At 41.3% G+C, this 13,556-nt stretch overlaps 1 protein-coding gene across 7 annotated transcripts in view; it reads right to left on the bottom strand.

Moving 5' to 3' along the window:
* TEC (tec protein tyrosine kinase) overlaps window positions 1-13,556 on the bottom strand; it is a 218,450-nt gene that overhangs the window by 20,165 nt on the left and 184,729 nt on the right. For all 7 annotated transcript variants that reach the window (XM_029588129.1, XM_029588112.1, XM_029588121.1 and 4 more), the window contains 3 exons: window positions 10,856-10,920; window positions 2,559-2,677; window positions 1,784-1,941 (listed from right to left, as the gene is read on the bottom strand). In XM_029588129.1, the coding sequence (XP_029443989.1) occupies window positions 1,784-1,941; window positions 2,559-2,677; window positions 10,856-10,920 (342 nt within the window). The remainder of the gene's footprint in view (window positions 1-1,783; window positions 1,942-2,558; window positions 2,678-10,855; window positions 10,921-13,556) is intronic.

The following is a 13,556-nucleotide window of genomic DNA, read 5'->3' as shown; positions in this document are numbered from 1 at the left end:
GGGGTCGTTCAAAACTCGTCTGTGCGCCTATATGCACGCAAGCTGCGGAAATGTGCATGCAGGCCGCTATGTGTGCACCGCTGTGTGCACCGGCTTAATTTGTGCACTCAGCGCCGTTGAGCGCGCCGCTGTGCGCCTGGCACCTTTGTGCGCACGGCTCAATTGTGCGGACAATACAACGATCAAGGGGCGGAGATGATGCCGGCGACCACACAAGCAAGATGGCGACCCCCTCCCCCCAGAGGGTCTCCACGAGGGAGGACCCTCCTACTAAATCAGGGTCTAGCCCGGACGGGGCTGCTCAACCCGATGGGACAGAAGCCGGAGGGCGATCTGTGTGGCTATCCGAGCCTCGGAGACCGGAGACTTTAAGAAAAACTTTCTACCTTACCTTGTCTCGGCGCTTCCCAGTCTCGTGCCGGATGGTCTCCAGCTGCGGGGGAGAGGGAAATACCTTCACCGCCACGCTTGGTATTGCACCCACTGCCTCTCAGCCACTCCCTCCTAGAGGCTAAGTCCACACCGGGAACCGGCTACAGGACCGAGGCTTACCTCTGAGGGATCTCGGAAATCACTTCAGGAATTCTCGAATGGGGGAGGGACCCTTAGGGATCACCGCAGGAGAGCGGGGTTCATCTTGTAGAGGTAAGATTTTGGAATTTTCTCTCTTTGGTTTGGATTTTCTAATGCTGTGCAAGCATGTGTAGAGTCCCAAACTGCTAAGGAGACTGAGAAATACTGAAGAGCAGAGCTTCCTGCACGGGTATATGTAGTTCTGACTTCAGATTGAAATCTGACTCTGTTTCTCCAACTGCTATCAGGAGCACACTATACCCATTGGTCCTGCGTCCATCTGCTACACGCTAGGAAATTATTACTAGAAATTCCATAGGAAATCCAATCACCAGAGATAAGAACGGTGAACAATCTCTAAGCCAGTGAAATATTGTCAATTTCAAGTTTACTATTTAATCCTGTGGCATATTAATTCCATGAGATTCAGGTGGAAAATATTCTTCACTATTAGGGCCTGATTTTAAAAAGCATTTACTCGAGTAAAAACCAGGTTTACTGGAGTAAATTCACTTTGAGTAAGTGGGTTTTTGAAAATTGCTACAATTTATGCCATTGACTTGTCTATAGGATTTATTCACATAAGTGCAATTTACTTGAGTAAATGGCTTTTGAAAATTGCTACAATAGTAGCTACATTTACGCATGTAACTCCTTTTGAAAATTACCCCCTTAGCATTTACTATGCATTTTAGGCAAAATGTTAACTGAAATGAGAAAATGTTAAGGTGAAACCACCCACATTTGCTGGTTTCATGTTTGCCATGGAAAAATTCACATCTAGTACATAACGCAGCCACTGAGAAAGGCAGACCTAAAAATGCTACTCTAATCTCAGATGTGGTCTGCTGTATCTTACATTCTACATTGCCACATGTTGCAGTATCAATGCCACAAGAAAAATATTATTTTGCTTAATAAAACTGATAAGCATTTACAGAAAATAGTTTGCTTGTTTTATTAAATTGCTAGACATTTAAATAAAAAATGTCTGATGTAATGAGAATTTGAGATGTAAAAACTAAGCACCATGGATCATATGCACAAACAGGATTTTAGTAAAGTCTTACGATCTTTAGCCATAATTTTCTTTTTTAAACTTGGTTACATGATTGTTTTGATATTTCACTTGCACTGTTACTGGATTATGTTCATCTTGTCCACTGTCTCCCCCCCCCCCCAAACACACAGTGCTCCTCCACAGACATACCTCATACCAGCACCTCATCATCACTTGATAGACTGTATTGGATGCCAGCTTCGGTCGATATAGCCTGTGTCCTTGGCTCACCATAGTTACAACTTCAAAGTTCGAGTTTGTCTCAAAGGGCATCTTACCCTCGGTAAAAACTTCCCACATTAAAACACCTGTTCAATTTAAAAAAAAAAAAAATTATATATATAGGATTGGTTTGGTTATTGTTAGAGTTCTATTTGATTATCTTATAGGTGTTATCTTTGTACCTTTATTCTCATAGGACTGGATATTATTAGATTGGATATTGTATCATTTTTTTTTCATATATTTTCATTGGATTGGATATTGTCTAAAATTTTATGTTTTCGTTGGATTTGATATTGTTTAAGAGCTATCCCACTCCTTATGGGGCTCACTGTAACATATTCCAATTTTTTTAAACTAGTTTATCCCCTGCTCTGTAATGCTCTTTGCAATTTTTTGCGTTTCACTGTAAACCGATATATGTATTCCTCCACATGAATGTCGGTACATAGAAGTCAAAAAGAAATGATATGAGAGAGAGAGAGAGATATCCCAACAAACAGAAGTAGAAGATTTGGGCTTTCTGGTACAGCAGTAACTTAATCAACCTTGCAACCCACACAAGTCATTCTACTGGGCTCTAACCAAATTAGAAATCTCAAGAATGACTACCAGATTCTGATTCCATTCACTACTTTCTGACATGGTAAATACAGATTTTACTCTTATTTTAATATCAGCTATCATGAAAACAACCACTTACCAAATGACCATACATCAGATTTGCTACTGAATTTGCTATAATTAAACACTTCTGGTGGGGACCACTTCACAGGGAATTTGGCACCAGATGAGCTTGTATATTGGTCATCAAGAACATATCTGAAAAAACAAAGATAGAAATATTACTTTTCCTTTGCTAAATGCCACATACTCTATTCTGCTATATGGCATGAGTTTGCTTGTTTTAGAGTTACTGTACATGATTCTTCGACAAAGGTACAGGCATGTTTATGGATTAGGATGTCAGACTGCAGCAATCAACTAAACAGCTATTCCCCTGTAACTGTGGTATTTTCCTTGGACAAAGATTTTGGTATCTGTCACAAAAGGGAAGATCCTGTCCCAAACAACAGTTTTTTGATGAGGTGACAAAAGAGGTAGATTGGGGAGGTATGGTAGAATTTGCCTATCTGGACTTCAGTAAGGCTTTTGATGCTGTTCCACATAGAAGATTGGTAAGTAAGCTGGACAATGTGAGAGTGGGCTAGAAAGTTATAAACTGGGTGATGAACGAACCAGTTGAGCAGCAGGATTCAGAGAGTGGCAGCAAATGGAATTAATTCTGGTGAAGACAGTTATCAGTGGGGTACCAGTTCCTTTCAATATCTTTATTAGTAATACTGATAAAAACCAAACAAAAATTTGGGGAGGATACAAAAATCTATAACAGACACACTGGAAGGGAAGAAAAATATAAAAGGGGACTTGAAAAAGCTAGAATAATCAAATGTTTTAGACATTAACTTTCATGCTAAAAATTGTAAAATCATAAGAACCGAAGAAGTGCCATGCAGGGTCAGACAGAGGTCTATGGAGCTCAACATTCTGTCTGACAGTAGCCAGTCTGAGTCACAAGTACCAATCAGATCCCCAATAATTGATCTATTACTTATATCACATTCCCAGGGATAAGCACTGGCCCGTTCGTGCGCTTTGCTGGCTTGGGGGCCCGAATTGACGTCACGGCGGAAGAGCAGAGAAGCTTCATCGGAGGGGCCGAGCTTTGGTAAGGAATTTGCCTGGGAGCGATCGTGGCAGAGGGCCCGTGCAGGCATCCGTCTTCGCCGGGGGCCGCTTTCGCTGCCGGCTGCCCCCGGGAGGCAGGGGGCAGCCCCCGGGAGACAGGGGGGCCGCGGTCCGTCTCCGGGGGAGGGCTGCAGGAAAAGTTAGACAGACTTTGCGTGTCGGGTCGCGAGGGGATTTCAAATGTCATTACAAATGTCATTTGAAATGACATTTGTAATGACAGGTACCAGCGCACCCAGGATACTGTATAGGCGCTGTATAGCGCTCTATACAGTAAAATGGATTGCGCGAGCCTAACGCTTCACGGACGCTTCTTGGACGCGGCTTGCATTTGCAAGCTATTTAAATACAGTATCGAGCGGTAGGTGAGCCGGACTGTGCATGCGGCAAACGCAGGTGCGCCCGGCACTAACGCAGCTCTTCCTACAGCTCCTTACTCTATCGGCCTGTGAGTGGGAAACCTAGGAGGTTGGATATTCAGGTATCTGTCATACTAGTATGGATAGCTATTTAGATCTTTACAAAGCTTTCTGGTTAGACCTAGAAACATGCTGCAGTGTTACCATTTGCCCAATATACACATTTCTTTTCTGTGTAATACACTTGGGTGGATTTTACATTCCCTACAAATGCCTTACATCCCCTACAACTTGTGCAGAATGTGGCAGCACGGCTCTTAATCGGAACTCCTATGCATGCACATTCGCATCACTCCAGTACTTGCCTCCTTGCACTGGCTGCCCATGGCATTAAAGGCCCAATTTAAAGTGGCCTCTCTTATTCATTGAATTATACATGAGAACATGGACTGCTAAATTAACACTTCTGAGGGTTTATAAACCTTCTCAGTGGGTAAAATCTTATTAGAAGTACCTTCAATTAAGCTAGCACAGCTGAACATTACTAGAAATAGGGACTTTTCAGTTGCTGGCCCTCACACTTGGAACTCCCTGCCAGACTTCATTCAATCTATCGAATGCGTAAAAACTTAAGACTGCTCTAAAACAGTTTTTGTACAGGCAAGAATATAACTGACTGCTGTGCTTACCATAAGGATATGGCTAGCCTGTTTTACTTATTTGTATTTATGAAACTATGTAAGTACTGAATTTGTGTTTTTATGCATGTTTGTATGTAATAAAAACAACTTTGTGACGAGCACGAATATTACATTTTAATAAATTCAAATATGTACCACAGATACCCTTTACAGATCTAAGGAAATGAATCCCCTGTATGGCTGAGATAGTCACTTGGCTGGGAGTGTACCAGAAGTACTTTTAAATTAATGTACATGCGAGAAGTACAAATGGACAGCAGGCAAGACTGAAGCCTTGATGAGTGCCGCTAATATTCGCAGGTTTTAAACCTGTGCTAATTCAACTGTTTTTCACATCCATTGTGTCCCAATAAATGCGTATGTATTCTTCTAGTTAAAATATAGGAAGGGAGGGATGTTGGGTGGGAACCAAGTGGAGGATTTTGTGTGTTCATTTGCCTGAGATAGTACAGCACAAGTGAGGCAGACAACAAAGCATCATAGATAAGGAGAAATGTCCTACAAGCGACCAAACTCTGGCTGGAAACTGGGATCTCTCATTAGCAAGGGATAGAAATATTGAGCAGACTAGATGGACTGGTTAGTCTTTCTGCCACTATATTGCTATAAATAGTTGATGGGTTTCAATAAAGTATGGGAAGGTGACATTTTCCAAAGAAATGGCTATTCAGGGATAAGGGGGCCACGATCCAAAATTGCAGAGAGGAAGGTTCAGAGGAAACATAAGAAAATACTTATTTATTGATAGGACCGACAACTTGTTCCAGGCAGCTACCAACCTATCAGAAGTATGGAAACTAGCCCTGTGACAGAATTCAAGCATAATTTGGACAGATATAGAGGGCAGTGGCAAGAACAAGGTTAAGAAGTTGCAGTTTTGCAAACCACCCACCTTTCACTCCCTTAGCAGCACAGGCGATAAACAGAAAAAGGCGCAGATACAGGAACCACCAGCTTCTAATGCTACCAGTCACAAGGTAGGCAGGTGGAAACCAGCAGGCTACAAATCCCCAGAAAAAGTACCCGAGTCAGTGCAGGTAGGTTGCTGGTGGCTAAGCATCATCCTGCAAGGCCAAGGGGACAAAGGCAGCTGTATGTTCAGACAATAGTTCATTTGTTTTGGTAGCTGTTTAAATTATCACAAAGATTGGTGATATGATGGTAGGTAGTGTGGGGAGGTGGCAAGGCCTGGATGTTGGATTAAGTAGGGGAATTTGTATGCTCACCTACCCAGCTTGGAAAGAATACAAAACAGACTTGGATAAAGATACAAGCAGTTAGTTCTACAGCTGGAAGCTGGGTTACATCCTTAAGAAATTGGGCAGAGTGAATGACCTAATTGGTCTGCCCTCATCAGCTTTGCTGCTATGCTACAATCAGCACACGACAGCAACACTCAATGCTGCCTTAAGAGCCAGCTTTCTGACAGGTTCTATATGGAACCATAACTTATGCTTACATATTGGAGGGCAAGCACTGCAATGGCTATACTAGATGGGTGGAAAGGGGTTACAAAATAGGAAAGTCCCTCAGATAACCAGCAATAAAAGGTCATGCATCTCAGTTTTGAACCATCTTTTCTACACCCCCTTACTGGACAGCAGTGAGCAAGCTTAATGCAGCCTCCAAATGGGCTTAAAAGGCCAAAAAGAGTGGGCGACAGCTGCTTAAGGCAAAACAAAAGTCCAGAACACACATGGATATGGTTTCTCTTTTTGGTCTTATAGTCTTGGCATATGGTTTTAGAAGATACCATTATGTAAGAAACTTGCTTTACTTGAATGCTTCATTATTTCACATAAAATGAAAGTTAATTCCCATGATTTATTTATTCACAGATTTTTGTATTATCTAATAAGTATTAAAAGGTTAGTAGCAGGCATCTCTCTTCTAGCCACAATAAAGCCCGAGTGTTCTGAAACACAGAAAGTCACAAGTGTTCTGGAATCCTCACAATGCACCAAGGACAAGATGTCACATTCCTGAGGATGTGAACCCTCGGGCCGCTGCTAGGCTGATGCAGCTTGGGACGTGCATACACAGACCAAGCTTTAGCAGGTGGCAGCTGACATACCACTAAGCAAGGTCTTCTACCTGGCTGGCCCCCCTCCCTGCTGGATTGAGCCCGCAGGTTTTCTGGCGGCCAGGAGAACTTCTCTGGTGGGGTGCAGGGTATAGGAAATCAGACAGGACCAAGGCAGGCTGAAGTCAAGGCAGGCCGAGGTCAGACAGTTTTGGGAACAGGCAAGGGGCAGGGCTAGTGGAGTTCTAGTAAGGTCAATGCCAGCATGGGTTGATGCAGGTAGAGATATCAAAGAAGGTCGGTGTCCAAGCATTGGTCAAGGCAGGCAGAGATCAAGCCAGGCCAGAAGACCGTCTGGTTCGGCAAAAGAACATTCTGAGGAAGGCTGTCAGAAAGGCAAGGCAAGGTTATGCAGGATGGAGAGAAGGCAGGGCAGGAACAAGGCTAGACAAGACTTGACAAAACAGGAATATGGTAAGGCAGGGACAACAACATAGCACCAAAATCTAGTGCAGCACCACCTGTTACTGAGGCGCTGGCTGGTTGCAGGGGACTTTATAGATCTAGTCAGGGTGTGACATCAGCCAGAACCCCAGGAAGACCCAGCTGCAGGAAGTTCTATACATGGCCCTTGGATGCAGCATGGTTATGCCGGAAGCGCTTGGAAGTAAGGGGCATTACACAAAATATCTCCTACTGCCATATATCACACAAAAGCACTTAAGTGTAAGCTCTTCTCGTGTCCTACGATTTTTACTTTCTTTCATACAAAGAGAAATGTTTCTGTTCTGTAGTTTGACATGCAGAGTCATGTATGTTAAACATTTGTTTTACTTTTGCAATAAACAGTCATATAAAATCCCCTACCCCCCCCAAAAAAATTATGATTGTATTAGTGTAATCCACACTGAACTAAGAGGAACAACGTAGGGTGGTAAGACTTGCACATGATATGCTTTTCCCTCCTCCCCACATCCTGGCCGATACTGTAAGGGGCACTCAGCCGAGCGCACTGCTTAACAAGCGTCTGGACGCGCATTCGATATGCGTCCACTGCCCCTTATACAAAGGGATTAGCTCGTCGAAAATGCACGGCCAACCCCCCCCCCCCCCAAAAAAAAAACAAAACTAATAGCGCTCATCACATGCAAATGCACCAAAACAAATGAAGCTCGAGCGTTGCCCTCAGGGACCAAAAACTTTGCAGCATTTCAAAAGATATTTATAAATGCTGCAACGGTTCTTGAGGCACAGCACCTCCACCCCCCCCCCCCCCCCCCCGTGAAAACAGTGTGCCCGATGCGTGTCCTGCCCCATGTTAATGTCCGCAAGGAGGGGGGGGGCCACCCCTAGCCTTTAACTTGCAGAATATAATATGTTAAATAAACTAAATACCACTTTCCTGGCCACAAGGCCATTCCAAGAGATGAAGAGAAAACTGACCGGCTGCATTAATAGTACACAAAGCTACCAGCCATATATTCTGTTCTTGATTTTTTTTTTCTGGTCTTAATTGCATTAAAAAAAATACCCAAACAGTCTTTATGTAGAGGGTTAAAAACACTATATAGTTCTTAAAAAAATAAAGATAGCATTATAGCACAAATAAGGGTGAAATGGCCCCATCACATCAAAAGCTGTGTTAAGAGAGTTTACATGCTTACATCTAAAGCAATCTGGACAATTCAAATAATTAATTGTACTGCCATCTTCTGGAAATGTTAACGATTAAAAAAAAAAAACCAGAACCTTTTTAGTCATGAGCTTGTGTGGCCATGTGTGCTCAGTGGTGGTGGTGGTGTTGCTCCAGGGACAAGAAAAAGGAGTTTCTGCATGAATTAGGATCTATGCTTTTTTTTTTTTTTTTAAAGAATTGTTTGATATAAATCGGTTCTGGGAATTTACACACTTTACTGTCATTCACACCATGAGACTGACTAAACAGACACCATATCCCAGCATTCAGTTTGTCTGACACCATACTATTTCAATATTAATGTTAAATAAATGGGGCAGGCTCTTTAGCAGACTATAGCACTGTGGCAAAGGGGGAGCTGGGTTCCAACCCTCTGTCCATAGAGGCCATGCAGGTGGGGTACTCAGATCCAGTGAAGAAAGGAAAGTAGGGATCAAAGATGGAAAGATAAAGGGGGAGAGAAAAAAAAAAAAAGCAAAAACTAAGAATCTCCTGCTGTTGCCCTTTCATTTAAGTTTCCTGTTTAAACTAACATTCCTTGCTAGAACCAACCAAACTGAATATACCACAAGTAGGAAAGATGCCCCTCCTATACTAAAAGGTGGAACTGCCCAAGCATTTTTTCTGAAAGTTTGTTACAGATAATTCCTGGGAAATTAATTAGTAAGTGAGAAAATGACCTAGAGTCTCCCTTGTTACCTTTCCTGTTCTTTAATTATTACTAGAAGTGAAACAGTCAGCTGTTTGGAGCGCAATTAAAAACAGATTTAGGATTTTGAACAGAGATCAAAAATTACCTAAAGAGGGAAAATAGTTGTGATTAATGTCTTTGTACTAGCTAAGAGGGACATTTATCCAATCGCATTAGGGCCCTAACGCCTGAAATAACGCCATAACACATTCAATAAATAACGCATCGTGAGAAGCGTATGCAAATTTTAAAATTCTACCCAACTGGGCGGAGTAAATTAAAATGAGGGGGTGCTTAGCGTTGCATGCGATAGCGTAAAGCACACTATCGTGAGCTTTAACGCCGGAAAGGTGTTATGCCCACAATAGCTATGCATTACTGCTGAAACGAGATTTGCAATATTTATTGCAAATTCTGTTTGGGGGGGGGGGGGGGAGGGGGAAGAGGGGAGAAGTACCTTTCGTCGCTCCAAACGACACAAAAATATTCACGGATGTCTGTGCTGTTTGTAGTTCTGACTATGCATGTAAAACTGCCCCCCAAAAACCTCACCCTGAGTTACTAGCTGCCCCTCTTACAGTGATATAAATAGTTTACTTATATGAGAGCCTTATAAAGAGTCTCTCTCTCTCCAGCAGCCCAAAAAGTGGGAAAAGCCTGTCGCGCTATTTTTATAACACAATAATAAAGCTAGGTCTAAGAAAGATATTCTGTTATCTTGGAAGGGAGATAAAGAAAAAAAAAAAAAAGAAGAAAGGAAGCATAACTAGATATTTAATAAAACTGTACAATAACGAAAATATACTTTACTGAGAAGCCAAATATCAAAAATACAAATATAAGTTTGTATATTCAATTTTGGGAGTAGGTTGAAAATCTGACAGAAGTGATTTCTGGCATTGGGTTGAGCTTCCATATATGAGGTTTATGACGTGGGTTGAGTGACCGGTGACAATCTGTTGTGTGTGAATGGGCTGCGTGAGGCAGAGTGATTGAATGGATGATGTCTGTGCAATAAAAAGGGGAAAAGGTCACTGTGTGTTAGAGTTCTGTTTTGTTGTTTTGCTAGTGTGCAACTTTTGTACTTGCATCAATGTATACCAATGTTTTTAATATGGCACTGTACACCTATGTTTAGTACCTGCTATTATTAATCTGAAAAACACAATAAAAAGAATATACAAAAAAAAAGGGGGGAAAAATGCCGAGTTCACTACCATGTTGTGCAACCAAGACAGACACCAATCTTCACGATCATGCATTTGTTCAAGATAATGTATAATCATATGTACATTTTTTTGAAGCTATATTTTTTAGATATTCCAAACACATAAGGAAAAAAAAAGAAAAGATTTAACAAAATTTTCCTCTACTACAAAATTACTCTAGATGTATTTAAACAATTACCCCAGGATTCTCATTAGGGAAAAAAGCAGGTCCAAAACAGTAGCAAAAATGTTTCATAAATATATTGTATCCTAATGCGTATTCCTAGTGACCTGATCCCAGTATGTTACAATTATCAAAAGTAAGTAAAAAGGTTATTGCACTTTAGGTAGAATCAAACACTAACAAGGACTTTAACCCTGCAGAATAATTATTTGAGTGAACAAAAAAACAGATTCTTCTGATAATACAAAATATACAGCTCAAAGGAAAAAAAAGTTTCAAAAAAAAGATGCAAGGAAATTAATATACAAAAATCTTAAACTGGTTACAGCGGTGAAGTTGCTATAACCCATCTGAAAAATGAACCAGCTTGTATGTCAATTTGTTCATACCTTGCCATTCCAAAATCAGATACTTTCACCACACCTGCCTCATTCACCAGACAGTTTCTGGCAGCCTGCAAAATGAATATTCAGTAACAAAGTTATCACAAGTATACAAACAAAAGCTTGTTCAATTGTTATTTAAATGATACTGGTTTTTTATGATTTGACAAAACACAGGTAGGAAAAGCCAGAGAAAGTAAAGCTCATCTCCAGTAACTTAACTGTACATCCCAAGCATTTAACAGAGCACAAAAACTGAGGGTCAGCATTCACTTATCTTCCACCGAACCACCGATGATCCAAAATAGTTATCAACAAGAATATGCAAAACATAAAACACAAAACCTCCAAATTTATAGGTTATCAATATGAAATTTACAAATGAGGTTGCTGAAAACATTTACAGCTACAATCACATGAAACAAATTATGACCAAAAGGTTAATCTTGGAATATTTGGCACTCAGATTCATGAAGTTCACTGTCATAACTGCATTTAAAAAACAAAACAAAACAAAAAAAAACCCCAAAAAGCAAAACTAGGTATCAACTCTGGGGATTTATTTATTTTTTTGGCATATGCTTTTCTTTTAAGTCTTCTGGGTTTCAGAAAATCAAGAATAATTGACCATTAACAGTTTATTGGAAAAATAATTTAATTTTTTCATTTATAACCCACCTCATGAACATTTCTAATTAAAAATGGTTTAATTAAAAGGTACCGTGTAACTGTCAAAGAGACAAAACTCACTGCTTCACTGGTGTATTTCATAACAGCAAAACTGCTGCTAAAATCCTGCATCATGATACAGTTTTTCTTCTCTTATACATGTTCTGCTGTATTATAACTAAGGACCAGATGCACAAATAAGGTTCTTCCCATTACCTCTGTAATTAACTGGCAAAACCTAAGTTTGTCAAATCACTTAGAATAGAAAAGCTAGAAAAATACAACCCATTAAAAAAACACTCTACATACATCACACAATGGTATAAGAATGAGGGGCTGGAAATAATGGTGAAAAAAGAGTTGAGTAGGGAGCTCCCTGAAGCAGATGCTTTTTGAAATATGGATCAGGTTGGCCCACTGCACAGACGTGAAGTACTTCCTTAGCTAAATGAGCATTTGATGAGTTGGTAATTTTGGACACAATTTGAATGTTTTTACACATGTTTAAGATACTGAGGAAAGCCGAGAGACCGATGATTAGGTTTCAGAGTGCAATGACAAGTGATAAATGCGCCTGTTGCAATGAGTGTCTCTTGCCAGCAAATTTGTGCTATTTTGTCAGCCACTTTTTTCCCCCACCTAAACCGCAATGGAGAATTTTTGATACCACTGTGATACAAGTAAAACCTAAGTTTGTGCTACACAAAAATAGTTAGTCTAATCTTCAAGAGCAAGTTTGCACTGTATACTTAATGAAAATATTCACAGTTATGCAATTGGCAGAATCTCGAGCTGCGTAAAGCTTGGAAGGGGGGGGTGGGGAAAGCAGACACCACAATGGCTCTGTGCTCTAGCTTACTAACAGGCCGCTACAGTACAGTGTGCTCCAGTGGAGCGCACTGTTAAGCCGCATTTGGACGCGCGTTTGACGCGCTAGCTTTACCCCTTATTTAGTAAGGGGTAATAGCGCTTCGAAAACGCGTCCAAACCCCCCCCCCCCCCGAAACTAATAGCGCCCGCAACATGCAAATGCATGTTGATAGCCCTATTAGTTATTCCCGCGCGATACAGAAAGTAAAATCTGCAGCCAAGCTGCACATTTTACTTTCAGAAATTAACACCTGCCCAAAGGCTGGCGTTAATTTCTGCCAGCGCCAGGGAAGTGCACAGAAAAACAGTAGAAACTGCTTTTCTGTGCACCCTCCGACTTAATATCATGGCGATATTAAGTCAGAGGCCCCAAAAGTAAAAATAAATAAATAAATTAATTAAAAATCGGCCTGCGGGTCGGAAGACTGATGCTCAATTATGCTGGCTTCCGTTTTCCGAACCAGTGGCTCTCAGCGGGTTTGAGAAACGACGCTGACAAAATTGAGCGTCGGCTGTCATACCCGCTGACAGCCGCTGCTGTCAAAAGAAGGCGCAAGGGACACCCTAGTGTCCCTAGCGCCTCTTTTTACCGCGGACCCTAATTTGCATAGGCCACCCTCCTGAATCACGCGCCCAGGAGAGTGGCCTGTGCGCTCGCCAGCTCTCCCGCGCGTTTTTCTGAATCGGCCTGTAAGAGATGATGGCAATGTGTCAGTGAAGCATTTCCATGTCATCTCAGTTAGATGCTACCAACAACCATTGTTTAACATTATCCCATCAGTATGTGCTTCAGCTTTCCAGTTCTGAACAGTAGTAAGATCAGAGACTTCATGCAGAACGTGCTGTACGCACTCCTACAGTTCAAGACAACAAGAAGAAAGGGGCACATTTCTACTTAAAAGGGCTCATTTAATACTGACCCGCTGAAGGGAGCACAGCTCTCAAAAGCCATTCACGTATGTTATTTTGTCCAATTTAAAAAAAAAAAAAAGTTATAGAAATAAAAGGTTTAAAAAAAACACTAGCAGGAGAAAGCAAATGGCATCATCAACCTATATATTTCATTACTCCAGTTCCAAAAAAGTTCGACTCAGACTTGGCCAGCATTTGCCAGAAAGGAGATGCTGATATGTAGGTAAAGACTAAGCCTGCAAGTAGGTCAGTTTCA

The sequence above is a fragment of the Rhinatrema bivittatum genome, chromosome 1, assembly GCF_901001135.1.
Source record: "Rhinatrema bivittatum chromosome 1, aRhiBiv1.1, whole genome shotgun sequence".
In the NCBI taxonomy this organism is placed as follows: Eukaryota; Metazoa; Chordata; class Amphibia; order Gymnophiona; family Rhinatrematidae; genus Rhinatrema; species Rhinatrema bivittatum.
Note: the sequence above shows the minus strand (reverse complement) of the source record. Positions and strands in the feature narration are given on the sequence as shown.